This window comes from Drosophila subpulchrella, chromosome 2L (genome assembly GCF_014743375.2).
Source record: "Drosophila subpulchrella strain 33 F10 #4 breed RU33 chromosome 2L, RU_Dsub_v1.1 Primary Assembly, whole genome shotgun sequence".
Classification (NCBI taxonomy): domain Eukaryota; kingdom Metazoa; phylum Arthropoda; class Insecta; order Diptera; family Drosophilidae; genus Drosophila; species Drosophila subpulchrella.
The window spans coordinates 10132665-10153634 of record NC_050610.1 but is presented as its reverse complement, the minus strand read 5'-3'; the positions used below and the strand labels follow the sequence as shown (position 1 = coordinate 10153634).

The 20970-nt window shown below is 42.3% G+C and overlaps 3 protein-coding genes across 5 annotated transcripts; 2 read left to right on the top strand and 1 right to left on the bottom strand.

Moving 5' to 3' along the window:
* Window positions 1-398: 398 nt before the first annotated feature.
* Window positions 399-20876, bottom strand: LOC119546531 (protein WBSCR14 homolog). Of its 3 annotated transcripts, none has more exons than XM_037852869.1 (12): window positions 20810-20876; window positions 18991-19681; window positions 16423-16529; window positions 13441-13514; window positions 11405-11521; window positions 3690-3819; window positions 3542-3628; window positions 2073-3479; window positions 1409-2012; window positions 1225-1348; window positions 819-948; window positions 399-760 (listed from the first exon to the last, which is right to left on the bottom strand). In XM_037852869.1, exons 2-12 carry the CDS (start codon window positions 19488-19490, stop codon window positions 627-629), a joined length of 3414 nt encoding a protein of 1137 aa, XP_037708797.1. In that variant the 5' UTR covers window positions 19491-19681; window positions 20810-20876; the 3' UTR covers window positions 399-626. The 3 variants fall into 3 exon arrangements, with proteins under 3 accessions (XP_037708797.1, XP_037708799.1, XP_037708796.1); XM_037852871.1 differs by having other exon boundaries at window positions 20822-20872; XM_037852868.1 differs by lacking the exon at window positions 20810-20876 and having other exon boundaries at window positions 18991-20769.
* On the top strand, window positions 8436-9699 carry LOC119546061 (gustatory and pheromone receptor 39a-like). Its single transcript, XM_037852130.1, has 2 exons — window positions 8436-9341; window positions 9643-9699. Exons 1-2 carry the CDS (start codon window positions 8436-8438, stop codon window positions 9697-9699), a joined length of 963 nt encoding a protein of 320 aa, XP_037708058.1.
* On the top strand, window positions 10061-11446 carry LOC119546532 (gustatory and pheromone receptor 39a-like). The gene is made up of 4 exons (XM_037852872.1): window positions 10061-10936; window positions 11040-11102; window positions 11162-11251; window positions 11309-11446. The coding sequence occupies exons 1-4, from the start codon at window positions 10061-10063 to the stop codon at window positions 11393-11395; spliced, it is 1116 nt and encodes a 371-aa protein (XP_037708800.1). The 3' UTR covers window positions 11396-11446.
* Window positions 20877-20970: the final 94 nt, after the last annotated feature.

Genomic DNA, 20970 nt, shown 5'->3' with positions numbered 1-20970 from the left:
AATATAATTGGAGGTACATAGATCGGGACACGAGTTGTTTTTGGGCCTTCCTTTTGGTCATGAGCTCTCAAAACTAAAAGCTTACAAAACTTTAAAAAATGTTCCTTCTACGACATGGATTTTGATTTCTCTTTGTAAACAGTTAGTTTAAAATTACTAAAGGGAATATGGTACTGAAAAGTAATAGGTCGGCTTTCGACCCCATAAAATATACCAATATGTTAGTACCATTGTCGAGGCAATCAACAATCAAATTTATATGAAATGGATCTTTGTTTTTTAACAACTTTTAATGTATGATACGATTAGTTTTACTGTAAAACTTTTACAATTTAGCAATAACAAGCCAATTCAATCCTTGAAAACAATTAATCAAACACCCATAAAAACATTCGCAGGTTACGTCAAAAAACTTGTAAAATCGTTAGTTTATTTTACGCTTAAGTCAAAGATTGTAGGCACTAATTGCTGCTCTGCGTATCTATCTATTGCCGGCTGCCAATCTCTTGTATAAAAACTGCCTAATTTTCATTTTGTACAATTAGTGCTGCACAATTTGTTGAAGTTATTTTTTAAAATAAAGATTGAATTAAATAAATTCATATCACGGGCAACAGCATCGACGGTTAGGGGCCATGTAGATTGGGATGCTGGCCACTTGAGTTCTGAAGGGCCTTGACCACCTCCTCTTGCAATGTGCTGGGTGGATCCGATACGATATCCGTATGCATAGATAGGTACTTCAATTTATTCGTAACGGCTGAAAGTATAATGAATATTAAAACAGACTATATTTCCTTGGAAAATCAATTTCATACCAGGTCGCAGATCAATAAGGGAACAGTGCTGATCGACCCAGAGGAAGGCGGTTCGGCGTAGCTCATCCAAACTAGCACTCGAGACTGTTGACGTGTATGAGGCAAGCAAAGGTTCCAGAATGAGACCCAACTGGAAATGCAATCAAAAATTAATAAGCTATAATAGATTATAGTATGTCAATGTGATATGGTCATTTTCTTTTACTCAAAAATTCATTAAGATGCGGAAAAAATAGTAATTGCTTTTGTCTTATAATATTCATGCTTACAAAAAGTATATTTACCGATTAGTTTGGATTCTAATTGTTTAATATACTTTTTACACCTTTTAAAATGTTATTTCTCAAATCAAATCATTTTTCTAACACAACCCTCTATTTCCCAACACAGTCGCTTCCCTACTTACAATCCAAAACTTCCAATCATTCATCGTATTGTACCGCACATAGATCTCGTACAGCTGCCGAACATGCTCCGTGCCCTGTCGCGTCACAGGCGCTCCATTTGCAGGCAAAATTGAGTGAAGGTGCCTAAAGAAAGAAGTATATATTAATAATTTGAAGAGTGTAATATTTTCCGGGTTAACCTACGTCAGCGAGTTGTTTAGTTCGTCCCGCTCCATTCGCAGAGCCTCAATCTTATCCTTTAGGACATTGCGCTCCTGTCGCAGTTGCTTTATGTGGTCCGCTCCCTTCTGCAGCATGGCCGCCTTGCTCAGCTTGGCGTTGGGGTTCTGCTGAAGCTGCGGGATGAGCGCGTGCAGGGTGTCGAACCCGTTCTTTATGTTGTACCGCCGCTTTTGCTCGGCGTGGATGTGGCCCGCCCGCCGCTGGGTGTCCCTCGGCTGGTACTTGAGGCTGGCCGTTGGCGACAGCGGGGAATCCTGCGACTCGTGGAACGGCGAGTCCGGCGACAAACTCAGACTACTGCTGCCCAGGTTAGCCGTAGTCGGCCCAAAGCTGTGCATTTTGCTCCCACCGGGGGGACTGTGCTGTGCAGGATTGATGGACATGGGCAATGAGGTGGACTTCTTTGGTGAGTGTTGCTGCGTTGGCACCGGAACCGACAGCGGCGTTGTGACATTAGCATAAAGAGCCGGAGACACGTTGCTGCTGTTGCTAGAGGTGACTATGGCACTGGCGGAAGATGAATTCGATGGCGAGCTGTTCGCCACGGCTGTTTGCAGACGTGAATCTGAAATTGGAATTATGTCAGCATAACTATTTTAGGGAATTCTGAAGAGCCAAAACCTACTCGAAGTGAGCAACTGGGCTAGAGTGCTATTTAGCATAGGATCGCTAGTCGCCTGTTGCATTTGCTGTGTGACCAGCAGGTTGCTGCAGCTGTGCGCGCTCAACGGAGAGCTTCCCGCTCCAGCTGCCGCCACCACCGACGTGTGCTGCTGGTGCATCGAATTGCTGCGCACCCGCGACTTGCCCTTGGCATGATATTTGGGCACTGCAAAGGGTTGCTCATGGATGAGCTGCCGGCCATCGGGCAGCTTGTTCAACGACACGTTCAATGGCAAGCTGTTGGAGCGATGGATCTCCTTTGGCAAAATGGTGTTCGGAGACACCCAAGTGGCTGTGCTGACAGCAGCTTGCTGATGCTGCTGCTGTTGATGCTGCTGCTGCTGGTGTTGCTGCTGCTGCTGCAACAGACTAGCTACAGTGGTTTGGTGCTGCTGTTGCTGTGTGTTTGAGGCTTGCTGCTGTCGCGAAAGCTGCAGAAGTTGCTGGGTACTCAGACCCAAAGGCAGCGACTGTTGCATCTGCGGCGGCTCCTGCTGCAGATAACTCTGTTGCTGCTGCGGCAGCCGTGGAACATTGAGAAAGGTTCCCGTCGAGGCGGACTTCTTGAACTGCGGATAGGGCTTGTAACCAATAGAGTTGTATCCAGTGTCGCCCAGTAATGACAGCACGTCGGCATGGAGCGGCTCCACCTTGACGTTGAGTTGCTGCTGATGCTGCTGTTGCTGGTAGGTGTCCGTGTAGCTGCTCAAGAAGCTCTGGTTATTGAAGGTGTTTGTCTGCTGTGTCGGGAAGTGTTGCTGTTGCGTGAGCTGCTGCTGCTGCTGCTGTTGTTGCTGCTGCTGCTGTTGCTGCTGTGCCTGAAAAGATGGCTGCAGCACCACGCCGCCGACAACATGTTGCTGCTGCTGGTTCTTTTGCTGCTCGGCCAGCATCTGCTGGTAGAGGTTCGTCTGGTGCAAGGTGGGCTGGGCCTTGTCGTAGTTGTGCGGCTCGCGTCGGAATGGACGCTGCGTGTTCTTGGCCACGCGGCCATTAATCACACACCTGTTGTCGCTGGCGCCGACGGCCCCAAAGTGCTTGCCACCGTGCATCCTGCCTGACATTGAGCTCGGGTCCCCGAGAAGCTGAGAATCATTGGCGGATTGCTGCACCTGTCGCGCCACGGCGAACCGTTGCTCCACCTCATTGTACGACATGTTGCTTATTGGTGTGTTGAGCTCCAGCATGCTTGCGTCCACGTTTCCAGCGCCACTATTGCTGCTGTTGACCACATCCATTATGCTGTCATTGCAGTAGAGCGTGTGTGGAGCACCCACAATCGCTGACAGACAATATTCGTCGTTCTTGAGCATTTCAGCATCGGTTCCCTCCTCCGGAACTGGTGGCAAACGAGTTGTGGGAATTAGGTCTGTGAAATGGGAGTAGAATTCGTTAAAGCAGCTCGATAATGAAGAAATGTTCTCTACTGACCTGAGAAGGAGATGTCTATGTCATCTAAATTCGGTTGCAAGGGTCCCAAACTGGGCTGTATAAAGTCAGCGATGCCAGCGCCGCGTGCTAATCAGCGAAGAAACCATAAGATAAGATCGTATAAAAGTAATCTTTGGGGATCACTTACCAATTTCCCTGGAATCAGGAAAAGGAAAGGGAACATTTATAGCCGAGAACAAGGTGTCTGTTGTCCAGTCGTCTGGCATCAAGTTCCTATCGTTCAGCGGCGACCATTCCAAAAAGTCCAACTCGCTTTTCTGCAAGGAGGTTAAGAATAAGTTTAAGGTTATTAATAAATTTGTAAAATAAAGATATTAAATGTTGATATATTTATAAAGAATTTACATTAACTAAACCAAGTACTGACAAAGTAAATGTATTACGATTAAGAAATCAAAGTAAATTACCATTTAATTGTTATTTTATTTGGAATCCCTTTGGTCTTTTTCCGAGGTCTGACATCAAAAAGGACCCCTTGTACTTGGTTATAAAAGCAATAATCTTTATCAACTGAAAGATACCGGTGCACATAACCTGACGACAATTAGCCTAATTGGAATAGCGACGCTCGATATTTAGACGATTTGTTAGTTAGTTAGTTGAGTGGAACATGGGAAAAAGCACGTACATATGGAAAAAATGAACCTGAAGCTTGTGCCTTTTCTGCATCATCAACGCTACTTGGGCCTCACAGACTTGGACTTCTCCGAATCGCTACAAGTTTACTGGCTCCATGCCACGTGGACTTCGATTGCCGCTCAGATCCTGGTCGTTGGACTTTTTGTGTCCTCTCTGGTGGCAGCACTTGCCGATTCCCTCTACTACATGGACACCAAGTCCCAGACCGGGAACACATATGACAGCGCTGTGATCCTGGCCGCATCGGTTAGTCAGCTGCTGGCGAACTTTTGGTTCCGCTCGCAGCAAGAATCCCAGGCAAACCTGCTGCACCGTCTTTCGAAGCTTGTGAGGCGATTGCATTGCGAGCCACTGGAAATGTCCAAACCCCGTTGGCTGTACTACATCTGGCTAGTGGTGTCTCTCCTCTATGTCTCCATGGTGGGAAAATTCGGAGTCCAATGGCTAACAAACATGCAGTTGAGCCGGGTTCTAACCCTGCTGGGATTTGTTGCTCGCTGCATTTTGGGCAACTTCCAGTTTACCTGCTACACCAGCATGGTGTTAGTTCTACAAAGGCTTCTGCGGGCTCAGGTGGAGCAGCTGGAGGATCTGGTGTCTAGCAGCTCCATCTCAACGGCTGATCTGGCCGTCTGTTTGAGAGCCCACGACGAGATCCTGCTGCTGGGTCAACGGGAATTGGTTGCAGTTTACGGCGGAGTCCTACTCTTTCTCTTCTTGTATCAGGTCATGCAGTGTGTTTTAATACTATATGTCAGCAATGCCGTGGGATTCCAGACAACCGTGGACCTGATGTTGATTCTCTGTTGGATGGCGCCAATGGTCTTCTATCTCTGCCTACCTTTGGTGGCTAATGACGTACTTAATCAGGTAAGTTGATATTAACGCTTGACCGTCTTTTTTATGAAAACAAGCTAAGGTGTTATAGTTTGTAGACAAGACTTAGGGACACCCCTTACTACATTGGTATCGGATTCGGTATAATATTAAATATTTAGTGAGGAATAGATTGATTTTATGTAATACCCAGCTAACTCTTGAATTATTTCAAAACGACCCTAACTAATCTTTTTTAAGCTGGCTATGATAGCTTTGGGAAAAAACAGTTCTTTACTTTAATCTATGCTAGAGAACGAATATTTGGTTCTTAAAATTTTAACAAGAGTTTTATGTGAATAGATAAAATGTAAAAAAAATCCAAATCTCAAATCTTATTAACTCTAGCCCTAAGGATCCAGCTGACTTTACGTACAGGGTAGATAATTAAAATCGGAGTAATGGTGGGTTACCCACTAGAATAGCAGTTGATCTAGGTTCATTCCACCACTAGACATTCATTCGCTATGGACGACTTCTATCCGGGGGAGCTGAGTGCTTACTACCGCCTGTGTCGGTACCTGGGCATATTTTGCATCGACTATAATCCCACCAAGAAGAAGTTCCTCTTGCGGCGCAGTCTCATCTGCTACGTGGTGCACTTCGTCTTGCAATCGTATTTGGTGGGCTGCTTGGCCGTCATGGTCATGTATTGGCGAAAGTGCTTCAAGAGTGACCTGAACCAGACCGGCAACCACTATGACCGACTGGTTTTGGTGATTGCCCTTGTTATTCTGATTGTTCAGAACGCCTGGCTCATTTGGCTGCAGTCGCCACACCTGCGGATCGTGAGGAAAATAGAGTTCTACCGCCGGAAGCACCTGGCTAAGGAGCGACTGACGCTGCCCAAACGCCTGATGTGGCTAATCATCGCCACCAATGTGCTCTACATGGCCAACTTCATCAGGGCCTGCGTATACGAGTGGCTGTCGAGTGCCTCGCAGCTCTTTGTCATTACCACGCTGGGATTTCCTTTGCGATATTTGGTCACCAGCTTTACAATGGGCACCTATTTTTGCATGGTGCACATCCTGCGCCTGGTGCTCATCTGGAATCAGTCGCAGATCTCGGCGATTCTCGAGCAATCGGGAGATCTCAAAAAGAGCAGCGCCCTCCTTCTTCGTTTGCGTGGATGCCTGGAGCTGCACGATCGCCTGGTGCTCCTCTGCAACAATGAAATCAGTCTGGTCTACGGCTTCATCGCCTGGCTGTCGTGGATGTTCGCCTCGCTGGATGTAACTGGCGTTATCTATCTTACCATGGTGGTTAAGACCAACAAAGCGATCGGTTTGAAATTGGTGACCAACATTTTGTGGCTAATGCCAACCTTTATGACCTGTGCCGCCAGTTTCATGAGCAACCGCGTCGGCATTGAGGTATGTACAAAGGGGCAATCATATTTTAAATGATAGTGTTCAATTTTTTACGTATATTAACCATATTGACCTTTTTTAAAGTTCTTTTGAACAGTTTTTGCATTGTGTAACTCCCTGTTAATCTATACATCTAATATTCTCACTTAAGTTTTAAGAATCATTGCATGGATTAAGCCAGTAAAACAACAGTGTAGTGTAGATTTGTGTTATGAACTGATTTTGCCCAAAGTTATTATAAACAAATTGAATTAAATGATGTAGGGAAATAACAATATAAGTTAAGTCTGCAATATTCTTTTGAAAAATTACTTTCTTTAGTACGCGTATACTTAACGCTTTCCAAAAGGGAAGAGGTCTCGAAAACGTTCTTGGTATTTGGAAAAATATTTTAAATATTATAAATAATAAATTAATCATTTCGGCATTTCCTATAATTATAATAGAGAGGCTCCTAATTCCATTTGAAGAAGTTAGTTTGAACCCACATCTTACATAGCTGCAATCTACATCTCATATATATTGATTATTTATTGAAACCGAAAAGGCTTCGCAACCATTAGTATTTCCGGTTGTCAGTTGGTGTTATTCCGTCATGACCCTCGGTGGCGAGTTACGGGTGTACCTCTTAACATTTAAGTGCATCGGCCTGCTCTGCATTTCATTCGACTATCAAAGTGGCTATAGATCGCAAGCAACTAGGACTGATGATATTATATCTTTGATAGGCCTGCTGAGCTCACAATGCCTGTCTCTGGTGGCCCTTGGCCATGTGATAACTAAGCCCCAAGAATACAAGTTGGCCGTTTATGGGCAAGTGGGAAATACCTATTTTGTGGCCAATTATGGCTTGTCCTGCTTAACGATATGCCTCATCCATCTGTACTTCTATGTGCGACGTGGCAGTTTGACATCGCTGATATCGCTGCTACTGCATCATAATCTCATGGATCTGAAGAATCGGCATGCCAAAGAATTTGCCCGAATTTACACTGTTTATGTCAGTCAGGTTCTTCTATCAGGCTTTCTTCAGGCCAAGGCTTTTAATCACTCTGGTTTCCAATTGTGGCAAATGGTGCTACTGACCGCGTTTTCCACCTACAGTTACATCCTGATCGGTCTTATTGTAGCCTTGCATTATTGCCTTGTCCGGATCTCGGCCAGCTTGCTTTTTCTATACAACCAAGAGATTTCGACTATAGTCCGATTGAACTTGAAATTTCCAGAAACCTTCTTTGCCCATCGTCTGCGTCAGCGCAGTCGGCTACTTTGGGTTTGCAATCAGCGATTGAGCTCCGACTTTGGTCTGGTTTTGGTGCTAGTTATGGCATTCCTACTCTTCTCGGCGCCAGCTGCTCCCTTCTTTTTGATAACAATCGTCTTCAAGATCGACGCACTCCTTGTCGGAAGGCAGTATCTGTGGCATGCGCTGGCCACAACGCTCCTCTGGAATCTTCCCAATTTGGTGGCCATCCTGATGGCACTGCACACCGATGTGGTGGGCAGAGAGGTAAGCTGGGGCTTTAAATCTTAACCAAGGGTGAGAAAAACCACAAAGCTTAAAGACTTCTTTAAAAGATGCTAATGGTAATGGTAATTTTTTAAATTCGCGATTTACAATAAGAGGTTAGAGTCGACATACACACGTTTATTTTTCAGATAAGCAATAATATATTTTATTAAAATTACGATAGAATTGCGTATCTGAAAGGCGTATCATCAAACATTCTTTACCATTCAATATGTCTTTCAATGCGATAGGCTCGAAAAGGTAACCAATTAATAAGCAAACGGCAAACAGAGCTTATATACATTAATCCATTACGTGGTTTTACCCAAACCAAGATGAGCAAAGGTTCGGTTTTTTAATGGTTGACTGGCGACCATGTCCCTCAAGAGCTTTTATTAGGCAAGTGTAATACGTGATAACAGAAAAAATTAATACGCTTTAGAAAATGAGTTATTAGTTGATTGACGCATAGCAAATGTCGCGCAACGCTTTTGAAGAGTTAAGGATTCAGCTGCGAACCCTGAGGTGGCTGGGAGTCTTGCGGTTCAGCATCGACTTTGAGAAGTGCTTAGTGCGGGAAAATGCCTTCGAGGAGCAGAGTGCCTGGTTCTATATGATGGGCGTGGTGTGCATATCCTGCTGTCTGATCATCTACAGCTACTACTTTCCGCACCACTTTTTCTTGGGCAATCACAACAGCACTGGCAACTGCTATGCCCTAATCAACATAAGGTCCAGTGCCTTGGTCACCCTGCTGGTTTACATTCAGCTCTACATGCAACGCTATCGCTTCGCCAACCTGCTGAAGTCCATGTTGCAGTTTAACAAAATATCTGGCAGTCACACGGAAGCGAGGACATTTGGTTTTCCCTATAAGCTACATCTATCCCTTTTTGTTTTTTGCATGCTGAACTTCGCCCATGGTTATTGGGAGGCAGGCGTTCGTGGGTCCACAATTCCCATTTTTCTCATTCAGTACGGCTTTTCCTATCTCATTCTGGGTCAGGTGATTGTCCTGTTTGTCGGTTTTCAACGTATTCTGATCTCGACTTTGAAGCACCATAATAAACTACTTGTCGAAAATTTCAAATCCTGCAAAAAATGCGGCGGATTCTATGGAATCTTTCGCAATTACAGCGAGGTGGTGTGGTTATGCTATGTAGAAATCAATCATTGTTTCGGACTGTTACTATTACCCATAACTGGATTTGTTCTGCTGATAACCCCCTCGGGTCCGTTCTACCTGGTATCCACTATCTTTGAAGGCCGCTATCAGCAGAATTGGCGTTTTGCCTTCATGTCGCTGACTGCCGCCCTTTGGAGCCTGCCCTGGGTGGTTTTGCTGGTTTTGGCAATGGGCATCAACGATGTGCAGAAGGAGGTGAGTAACTTTTGGCCCTTACTACAATAAACTACAAAAAGAGTGGAACCAACTAAGAAACAACATTTTTATAAATACCAAACCTGTCTATACCAAATTCTGTCTTATAATTTTTGAATTCATAGAACAAATTTTTTTCAATTTAGTCTTTTCCGGACGTTGGAATTTTTTACCCTGAAATTACTTTAAAACCAATCCGTTTTTTAGTCCAATTCAAAAAAATATTTATTATACAAAATTAGTATGCTTCCAAATTGCAAAATTTTTAAAACACCATTATCATGACAATCTGCATATTCAGTGCTATCGCTCTGTCTTTCATGATGATAAAAATTACATTGTTTCCTATTACATGTAGGAATGCTTCCATTACCAGTTACATACTTTTTGAGGAATGATATTTAACTGTTTACTCTGCGAATATCGTTTATAATTACTAAGCCCAAAGTATAACTATTTTTTCATTATTGATGTCCTTAAGTATTGAAAGAACAAAATCTCCCACAATTTATTAGGTGTTTTTTGCCAGTGTGTCACAGTGAGGGAGAACGAAAGGTGTGGCGCCTAATTTAATAAGCTTCTGGTCTTCACAATAGCACTAATAGTATTGAAAATAATGATAATATTGACTTTTCGCTATCGGGTAAATCAACAAAGTAATTGAATACCCATCGGGTGGGTTGGTTAGTTCGCAGGAGAAGGTCCAACTCGACTGCAGAATGTCAAGCGTGTGCCGGGACCTTCGACTGTACCTCCGCCTATTGCACCTCCTGGGCATGATGTGTTGTCACTTCGATTCGGAGCATTGCAAGCTACTTGCAACGCCGCAAAGCGAACGATATGCTCTAGCTTACGCGAGTCTGATGTTCACCGCCACCACGGCCTGCTTCACCTTTGCCCACCTGCAGCCACATCTCTTCTACATAGGCATTTACAACCGGACGGGAAACTTTTACGAGACCCTCATCTTTCGAAGCACGTGCCTGGTGCTTTCCCTGCTCTACTTGGTTATGTATGTGCGACGTCATCGGCACAGGGATCTGGTGCAACACCTATTGCGTCTGAATAGACGATGCCTGGGTAAATCCAGAGACCGCCAGTTCCTGCACAACCTAATCCTGTACGGAGTGCTCACCGTGGTCTGCTTCGGCAACTATTTTCATGGTTACAGTCGCTCTGGATTGGCAGTGATTCCGCTGACTATGTATATGGTGGTCTACATCTATGCCTTCTCGGTTATCTGCCTGCTGTTGGTGTTCTTTGTGTGCCTCAAGCAAATCATGGCCGCCGGTTTGATCCACTACAATGGCCAGCTGGACCAGGGTCATCTGATTGCTGGTCTTAGGGGCAGACAACAGATCCTAAAGGTTTGCATGGGTGAGCTGAACGATTGCTTCGGCTTGCTCATGCTGCCCATTGTGGGACTGATACTGCTGATGGCGCCTTCGGGACCCTTTTACTTGATTAGCACCGTTCTAGAGGGCAAATTCGGACCTAACGAATGCTTATCCATGCTCTTGACCTCCTCCACATGGGACTCGCCCTGGATGATTATGTTGGTTCTAATGCTGAGCACCAATGGCATAACGGTGGAAGTGAGTTCGTTGTGGAAATGGGTCCATCAAATAAGCACACATCTTAAAAATCGTAATCTTAACTCCAAATTTATTGATATCACTTTAATACTCTATTTTGCAGGCCAACAAAACAGCAAAGATATTGGCTAAAGTTCCAAGAACCGGAACTGGTTTGGATAGAATGGTATAAAAAGATTGCCTAATATTTTCTTTTAAGAAATCACAATAACAATCCTTCCTTAGATTGAAAAATTTCTACTGAAGAACCTTCGACAGCAGCCCATTCTAACAGCCTATGGATTTTTTGCCCTAGATAAAAGTACCTTGTTTAAGGTAAAACCCTTTGCACCGAATAAATATATTCTTATTCATTTTCCCTATTTGTAATAGCTATTTACAGCAATCTTTACGTACATGGTGATTTTGGTTCAGTTCAAGGAAATGGAAAACACCACAAAGACCATTAACAAATTTTGATTGACTTACCGAATCGTATGTTAAACAGCCCGTGGCCTTCGATCTATAGTTTCTGCGCCATTTCCTATATTCAGCTTTGATCACGGCTGAGTGACGTTTCCAGTACTTGCCTTCAAGAACGACAGTCTGTGTGGGGTACAAAGGAAAGATAAAGCAAGATGAGAGCGTGTATACAACCAAACCTTGTTAATTTCCTAATCAAAAGCAAATATATACTGTATGTTCTTAAACTTAATTGTGATTAATCGTAATCTACGTTCACGCCGAGATAACGGGAGAGGTAGGTAATATTCTCAGCAAGTGATCTATACTTTGCTCACTTTTTATTCTTATCCGATTTTAGGTATGTATTTTCGTAGGCACTCGTTGTTTAAAAGTTTCGGTAACGTTTTACACGAACCCACATCGCATATTGCACAGAAACACAATCATTTTTACGAACATGTACACCAAACTTATTAGTTAGAACGTCGACATACAAAAGTTTGAACAGAAATATGTTTGTCAACAGCTCTTTGACCATACCCTACTTTGTAAATGTTTTGTGTAGTCTTAACAAGTTTATGAAACATTAAGACAAAGTTCGTTTGACGAGATACTTTTACAAGCTATCGATTTGTGCGTTATGAGAACAATTACAAACAAAAATATTCGTTTCTTTGAAGCATTTTACAATAAGCCGATTTTAGTATCACCATCATTTAGTTTACAATAGAGTAATTCTTATTAATCTGACTACAATAACAGACTAATATTTTTTATTACAACCGTTACAACTAATCAAAATTTACTTAGTAATCTACAAGTACCAAGTATTAAAACTGTATAAATTTCAGCGAAAGTAACCAAACGATAAGTGAAAACATTGATTATACATTATGGTACTTAAATTGAATCTCAGTCTATAAATAAAAGTGCCCCGCCAATAGGTTAATGACAGCTAAAAATACCATCGCAAAAAAGTCACACAACGCTTATCACGTGCGGCCGGAGAGTCCGGCGGGAAGAAGATGGTAGGACCACGGCAATCCCAGGGGTCCAAGCCGTATCTCACCCTGGTATTCAATGGCGCACGACGATCGCGCGACGATCACGCGGCATTCGAGTGATCCCTTCCTTTTCAGCACTGAGGTGTTTTCTTTTTTTTGGCGATAGAGGAAATGAGGATATCTCTGCCAACCAATCCAGGCGTGCGCCACTTTTTGCAGGTATTTCCACGTTTTTGATGCGTATGGATGGGTGGTACGATGTTTACTGATCGATTGAATTTCGAGTGGTCGAACTATTAAACCAATGACTAAGTAGTTAAGTGAGGCGGAATAATCTCTGATTAAATCTTAAAACAAAATTGATTATAAACTCTATTTATGACCTCCCTAAGCAACCCACCCGGTTTTAATTTAAAAGCAAATAATAGTTAGGTTAAGATTTTTTAATATTGAAATTGTTAACAGATTTACACTCAAAAAAGCATTCGCTTTAAAAATTTGGAGTTTTAATTTAATGACGATATTTTTAAGGGTTAGATAAAAAGGTATACTTGCAAAAAAATGTTTTTTTCAAATGAAGAAACAATTTTAAACGCTAAACACTTTTTGAGTTTACCTCCAAAACTTTCTTGGCATATAAAATATAATTAAATTTACTTAATTTTAAAGTTTATTTTCAGTCAAACCTTAGCTATTACACAATCGAAACGATCTAGGACATACACTTTCACAAATATTAATCACTATAGTGACTATACCTACTTTAAAAATAACGTTATTCAATTTGTAAAATTCAAGCCATACACTCTTTTAAGTGTACCTCTTTATTGCGTTTGATAGTAAAACAAAATTAAAAATCACTAGAACTTTTTTATAAAAAGCGTTGACTATTACACAATCGAAACGATCTAGCACATGTACTTTCATAAATGATAATCACTATACCTATATTTTCGAAGTTTTTCTTGCAACTATTGTCGATGTGTCAAGGTTTCAGAATTATTTAACAGAACCTTCACTTGTCTGCTGTCACTTCTTATTTCTAGTGGTACTTACTTGAGGATTACTATGTATGTCAACGTCCAGCGGCGACGCGAATTGACACACCGGGGTTCTGCGCTTTTGTATGACTGCAAAAATGGAAAACACACAAACACTGTTTAGTATGGAAAACATAAAAAAAAAAGCGAAGTGATAAGATTCTAGGGAGAGATAGATAGAGATAGCGAGTATCCCAGAGATGACAAGAGTTGTTAGCAACACGTGTGATTTTGCCAGTGGCTCTTCCTAACAATTATCTGGAGAGCTGTGACGTAGCTAACAATTGTACAACTAAGCAAACTGTTCTTAAATCTCAGATAAATCCTGTACACATATAGGCACGAAAAATACCGTAACGTGAGTAAGATTGACGGGTACTGACGGTGAATATTCTTTCATAGGGTACATCAGTTCTAAAAAGTTTCAGTGTACCTGTTAGATTTAAGTTTAATTTGATAACATCGCAGTACATAATACCTATCATCATAAAAATAGTTTTTCACAACAAGTTGATTAAATTACATTGTAATTTTAAAAGTTTTTAGATTGCTAATTTAAGTCATATGTATGTTTTTAAAAAAAAGTTGGTCAAAGTTTCAAGTACTAGAATTTTTTGACACTTTTCAAGGCTTTAGTAGCTTAAGTATGCGCTCGACTTTAATGTTGTTAAACATTAAACTTTATATCTGTTTCATTGAACTAATCAGTTAGATCTATAAAATTAGATAAATTATTTTTTTTGGTCAGTTCTTAATATCCGTATCACCACCGAGCTGAAGAAACATTTGATATGCCCTCAATACATATTTTGTAAAATTAGCAAGTACAGGTAATTTTTTTGGTTTACTCCTTTTTTCCGCAGAGTATTTTGATAATAAAGAGTTAGTTTATTTTTAGAAAGACCCCTATAAACGGTAGAATTTTTCCACAGACAGGTACAAATTGATAAAAACGCTGTCTGCCTGGGAATTTCCGAAAGTGTTGGACGTCGATGTACCTTGACACTACGATTTGGGAGATATGAAAACAACCAAAACAAGGCTAAAGACTAATCTTGCAAATTAATTGAATTTTAGTATAGTCGTGTTCAGGCACTTAAAGTATTTGTTCACGATGAAAATAGAAACGTAATATGCGCAGATTTAAATATGAGGTGTGAATAGCTATCAGACCACCTTTTACAAGGATTATATTATAATGATATATAGATAATTGCGAAGATAAAAGTACCAGACTAATTGGAGGACAGCAAAAAAAATTGCTGATGAAATGGATGAAGTTGTTGCTTATAAATAAACATAAAATTTTCCATTTGCCTTTGTCGTCGCTCCGTTGTCGTCGACATCTAGAAGAGCGGGCAGATAATCACTGCCCTTGCGATGGGGTGTAACGCTGCGCTGCCGTCCTCCCACTCGCACAAAATGATGTAACGGAAATTTTTCAAAAACTACTATCAGCAGAAACGTTGGCAGACGGTCAGCCGGTGAGCAGAAATTAAAATGGAAAGCGATTTGCTGTTTGTTCAAACTGAGGTCTTTACTTGTCATTTGGTTCTGGCTCTGCCTTATGACGAGGTGCCCTAATCAATTGAACACTCGAGAATGCGCCACACTCCTGCCGCGCGGCTGAAGTGCGCGGGAAAACTCCGAGCCAGTCTAGACGATTGAGCGGGTGGTCACTAAAATGTTTTAGCAGCGACTAAAGAGGCCAGTCACCGACGCCGAAATCATATGTTCAGCTTTTTAATTAGACGCCGCGGCAAGGCCAAAAACAAAAAGCAATGAAATCCAAACGAAATGACAACCGCCGAGGGTCCAGACTCTGATAAGGGCCACCGGCACAACGGAACAGCGGCACAGCCGGCCAGACCTTGATAAGAGTGCCTGGAGTGGCGAAGGCGATGCCCGCCTGGCAACGCCAACTCATCCAGTCTCCCGGGAATCTTGTCTGGGATCTGCCCCAAACCAGTTGACAACTCTCCAACAGCCGAAAGTAGTTCAGCTGCTCCAAAAGCGTGAGATTACCTCAGTGCGAGTGTGCTTTAAAAGCTTCTAGCGTCTGCCTCTCTGAATCACTTGGAATTGTAATACCCGTGACTTCTAGAGTAAAAGGGTATATTGTATTCGTCGAATAGTATGTAACAGTTAGAAGGATGCATTTCCAACCCTATACAGTACATATATTCTTGATCAGAGTCACTGTCCAAGCCGATCTAGCCATGTCTGTTCGTCTGTCCGTATGAACTCTGACATCACGGAAACTATAAAAGCTAAGCAAAGTTGGGATTAAACATACAAATTCTCGGAATTCTTAAGCAGCGCACGTTTGTTTTAATAGGCCCCACGCCCACTCTAACGCTGATAACACTAAAGTCTGTCTGGCGCCCACATTTTCAAAGATTTTGTTTCAGTGTAAATAGAAACTGAATTTATTTATTAATACCCATCTAAATGATGAGAATCGTATCAATCGCAATATTATTTTAAGATTTATTAATAACTAACTTTAACAGGCTTTGGCATGGTCAGTGGTATTGATACCCGCCGCTAGGTGGCGTGTGTGCCGCTCTAATAGAAACACCCTAAAATTGTATTTTAGTTAAAATTTGAAACAGAGTAACGGGTATCTGGTAGTCGAGGCATTCGACTATCGCGTTTCTTCTTGTTTTTTTTTTTTGTTTATGAGGCTTTCGCACGTGTGGTGCTTTTCAGGGAAATAAACATCAAATTGGTTTATAATTTGTTTGGAATATTTTACCAATGCCGACGTTGGCGGTCAATCGGCCTGAGCCAATACCAATAACATATGGAAAACTTCTACGAACTGCAATCTCTCAAGAGCCCTAACTAAACAAACAATAGGGGGCCTTATCTGAGTTGTTTAACGGTAGAAACCAATCATTAGCACTCGTTGATTAGATTTTTGGAAAAATCTCGCCAAATTTACTTTTAATTTTATTGGGGTTTTTCTATTATTCACTTTGGTTATTTAACTTACATTGCATGTGCCAGCAGCGCCATATCACATTGTTTAGACGAATTTTGTCCTTCCAACGTAGTCGCACTCCTTTGAAATGATTCCATTTGGGCGAGGTGAGTTTTTGGCTGTAAATTGGAAAGCAAGTTATGAAAGGTTAAAAAATAAATAAATAAGATAGGTCTAACAAGGGATATTATATCATTTCGCCTATACTATCTCTATAATGATATCTACCTTTGCCTCAGTATTACAAGTCTATAACAAACAAATCGCTTTGTTTATAAATATTAAAGCAGTGCGCAGATTATGATCTAAAAATAAACAAACCCCTAACCCCAACTGAGTTGCAATCTCTGTAAAATCTGCCTATATATGCACATCTGTGCTGTCACAATCCCGCTTTCTAGTGAAGGGTTTCCAGTAAAGTGAATTAAGAAGCATATGGGGCTTAACTAAAAGCAATTATCAAATACCCACATGTCAGAGTGGGAATGTCTACAATAAACTGCTAACAGACTTCACCAGATACTCGATATGTTGACACTGTTGATTTATTATTGTTATTGCTCTTACTATCGTAGTCGATGGATGATTCAGTGAAAAACATTAGGCTAACAACAGGTAAATACATGGCATTTGTTACTACTCTCAAACAGACCCTTCGTATTGCACAATCGAGCACTCGAAAGCAGTCAAACAACATTCCCATATGGGGGTGGCTCCCCATCGAAGAACTTAGATACCGCTTTATCTAGTGACGTAGCTGTTTGGCCTTGACTAACTTCCTGTATTGGTATTCACTGGCACAAATCCAGTATTTCACACTCTTTGGATATTTGCTAAGTATTGACGAGAGAGATGGGTATTCCGATGACGCATAAGTCTTTAAACTTCTTACATATAGCTGCGGTATAATACAAAATGATGTCTGGCGAGACATAAACATATTTAAATTTCCAAACTGAAGGGGGATTCCGGTTCGAAAGCTTCAAACATTTATCATTAAGTTTTTGAGGTAAATGCTCTTTATTGTTGCTCTCTATTTATATACTTTTTAAGTTTATTTCAGAATTTACAAACAAAAAAATTGTCCTTGGTCAACAATTCCTCATTAAAAAAGTTTATTTAATTCAAAAAGATTCGGAAACGTTTTAGCAAGAAAAAACCGTTTAATTTACTTACTTCGATATACCAAATAAAAATATAAATATATATATGTAAATCCTTAAGTTTGGGCCCCTTAGTTTAAAAATATTTCATAATGGATTTCAGTAGCTGGTAGAGACAAATTTTATAGTACATATTTATTTAAGTTTAGTCAAAATAAATGTACTTATAATAAGAAATAGTTTATGTTGAAGGTGTGATCGTCACACCATTTTTACCCCGCTGAGAACTATTTTTGCTTAATAGTGCATACCTATTAATAAACGTTGTGGGCTAATTTACCAAGTATAATCACGAAGGATGCTATAAACACCTATGATATTAGATTAGATAAACTGCGCTTTTCTTAAGTTAACACCTGAAAAATATTTTGCTTTTGTCTGTAAATTCTTTAAGGCCTTTCTGTTTTTTGACCCATGGAAGCTTTCCGGCTATATTTACGCCATATCTGAATGAGGATTATTACCCCACAGCGCAGTTTGTTTAGCTATACAACAATTAGCGAAATAAAAGTAAACAGACCAGAATGAAAGTCCAATATAAATTACTGCTGCTGATAAGACTATTATTTACAACAACAATAAGTTAAGCCACAGGGAATAAAATGAGAGAAGAGGTCGGAATTGGTAGCCATCGGCAATATGTGGTTAAATATAGATTGAACAGACGAACGTGTCGTATGATGTTTATTAATGACAAATGATCTAAATGAACCAAATAAGGTAGAACCTTATCTAAGATTCGAAAAACAATTAGTTTATACATTCCACCGATTCACACGTAGCAGCTAATGAAACAATTAAGATTTATATTTCCGAATTATGGATCATGATTTATGCATGTGAAATATCTAACTTTTGGGCTATAGGGGTCTTATAAGGAAGTGTATCACCTGAATATGAAAAAAATGTACCCATATAAAACGTATATTAGATATTATCCAAGTCCTCTAAAGAAGAATATTTTTCAACCACCTTGCATTTAATTTCGCGCTTCATAACCGGTCAGTCATTTGCGCCAATTTCGCACAGAAATTCGCGGTTCGGAATCATTCTGATATCGCTATATTTAATATTTTGATATTTTTCCGTGATAATTGCCCTGACGTTTGCAGAAATGGGAGAAGTACGACCCAAAATGGGGGGACCTGAGCGGTAGAGGAGCGGATTGAGTGGACAAGCGATTGAGGCAAAGTTGGGTCCAAAGTAACCCGAGCAGCGACGTCGCCTCGCAACATGTGCCGCGATTATGCGACCGAAGCGGTCCAAGCTTTCTGGGTTGCTGGATTTTCGTTGGCCAGTTTTTGGCGGTTATCACGCTCGCAGCGCGTGAACAAGCGGGAAACTATATTTTGTAGGTGTTTGGCGATTGGTGTTTGGTGTTTGAGCGTTTTGGGTTCGGCGCTTTTGGGCTACTCACCTGTAGGCCAGGTTCATGCACTTGAAGAGCTTGGTCAGCGAGGTCTCGATCTCCAGGTGAGAGGTCACCATGCTCATGCTGCTCTCGTCACCCTCCTGGTCCATGGCACTGAAGTGGGCCACCGTCTGGGGCACGTACAGCTGGACGTCGCGGCAGGTGTTGGTCTCCTCGCCCGGCTTGGCCAGGTCGGGATCCTCGGGATCCAGCATCTTCACCTCGCCGTCGTCCTCGAGGTCGTCCTGCGCCTCCTCGGCCTCGAAGTGCGAGACCATGAACTGGCCGGAGTGGATGGACTCCCGCTCCGCCTTGAGCAGCTCATCGGATGATGCAGCGGATCCATACTGCAGGTGCGGAAAGTTGTGAGGCAGGGACATCGATTGTTGCTGCTGCTGCTGTTGCTGTTGCAGCTGCTGGAGCTGTTGCAGCTGATGCTGCTGCTGCTGGTGGTGGGGAAACATTTGGCTTGTGCGTTGGTATCCCTCGTATTTGTTCAGCATCATTTTCACCAGGTGCCCGGGGGATGTCTATGCAAATACTTTGCTCGCGAGCTCGAAACTGCTTTAATTGATGGTGACTGGGCACATTTAATGGTTTTTTTTTTTGTATTAATTTTTAATGTCTCTGGCGTAGCAGTGGCAATTAAATGCTGGCGCTGGCCCTTTTTCCGTGTGGCTGGTGATTTTCCATCGCTCTGTAAACGAATTCGCGGGTCAAATGAGTTGTAAGCGATGACCGAGATTTGTTTTGGACTCGGAGGAATATGTTTAGTGTTTAGCACGTTTTAAAATACTCCTGAGAGATCCGGCAATCTCTTGATTGATTCGCTAATTGAGGCGTTATTCTTGGAGTGTTATTTGCTACCGAGCACGGTGCTCTAATCTCTGATTTGTTTACTACGAACGGACAGCGACAACTCGAGCTTTCCGCCAAACGACACCTGTCCGATTGGCTCTTTTTTACCCACGAGATGGGGAGCTTCTCTAATGGAGGCAAAAAACACGCCCCGCTTTTGCCGTTATATGCGTCACAAAGCACAATAATAACAATAATCGCTCACACACAGATACACACACTCGCACACTATTGCACGTTCAGGGGGTGTTGGGGGGTATGTCAGACGTCAGCGAGAGAGACGTCAGTGGCCGCTTGTTTGTATGTATTTATGTACATGGCTCCTTGTAGCGATGATAGTGTAACCCCCACTACTCGATCGAAAAACGCTCGGAAGGCACACGCGGATTGCGGATTGGTTTGGAACGGCGAACGGAGGGCGGCGACGGAGTGGGCGGAGAACGGTGCAGAACGAGCGGTTCCATTCCACAAACGGAACTGATCGAAGAACGAAGCTGCGACCCAGGCGAAACCTGTGCGCCGCACACAGCCAAAACATTGAACAGCTGACAGGCGCGCTCTCTCTTTCCCTCTCTCTCTCTCGCGCTGCTTATCAGCATGAGAAGTGTACATATATGTACTTATGAATATATATTTATGTGCAGAGAAGAGATGCCCCTCCTCACCAAACCCCCCAAAAACTAGCAATCGATGGACCTCCCCGCCTTTGACCTTGCCACCTAGGCAATGCACTCCACGAACAGCTCTACGTTTGCACTTTTGACCTCTGGCTCTGCACTGCCTCCGTTTTTCCTCCTTTTACTTGCCCGTGCCCACCACTCACACGGACACACACACTCTCACGCACGAACTGGGGGCACAACTGCAGCTGCCCCCAAAAGTACAAAAAACGAGCGGTTCGTTCGCGCGACAACGACGACTACGCACACACGCGCAAAGATACAAAGCTGCTACGTAGTTTAATTACAATTTAGCACACATTAACTTAATGCGAGGAGCGAGCCCTCGCCCTCCCACCAGGGTTGTCAAGCGATCGGCGGTTGTGATAAACAGCGGCGACTGCCTAAAAATTACCGCCATTCGACGCAATTGTGAGTGGGGAAAACGCCAAATTGAGTAGGCGAATGC

Coding starts and splice junctions, on each gene's coding strand:
- LOC119546061 (XM_037852130.1), top strand. CDS start 8,436: ATGTCGCGCAACGCTTTTGAAGAGTTAAGGATTCAGCTGCGAACCCTG. Junction 9,342..9,642: donor TCAACGATGTGCAGAAGGAG/GTGAGTAACTTT, acceptor CTGCATATTCAG/TGCTATCGCTCTGTCTTTCA.
- LOC119546532 (XM_037852872.1), top strand. CDS start 10,061: ATGTCAAGCGTGTGCCGGGACCTTCGACTGTACCTCCGCCTATTGCAC. Junction 10,937..11,039: donor CCAATGGCATAACGGTGGAA/GTGAGTTCGTTG, acceptor TCTATTTTGCAG/GCCAACAAAACAGCAAAGAT. Junction 11,252..11,308: donor ATAAAAGTACCTTGTTTAAG/GTAAAACCCTTT, acceptor TATTTGTAATAG/CTATTTACAGCAATCTTTAC.
- LOC119546531 (XM_037852869.1), bottom strand. CDS start 19,490: ATGATGCTGAACAAATACGAGGGATACCAACGCACAAGCCAAATGTTT. Junction 13,515..16,422: donor GCGCTGCTGGCACATGCAAT/GTAAGTTAAATA, acceptor CCATTTTTGCAG/TCATACAAAAGCGCAGAACC. Junction 3,629..3,689: donor TCCTGATTCCAGGGAAATTG/GTAAGTGATCCC, acceptor TTCGCTGATTAG/CACGCGGCGCTGGCATCGCT.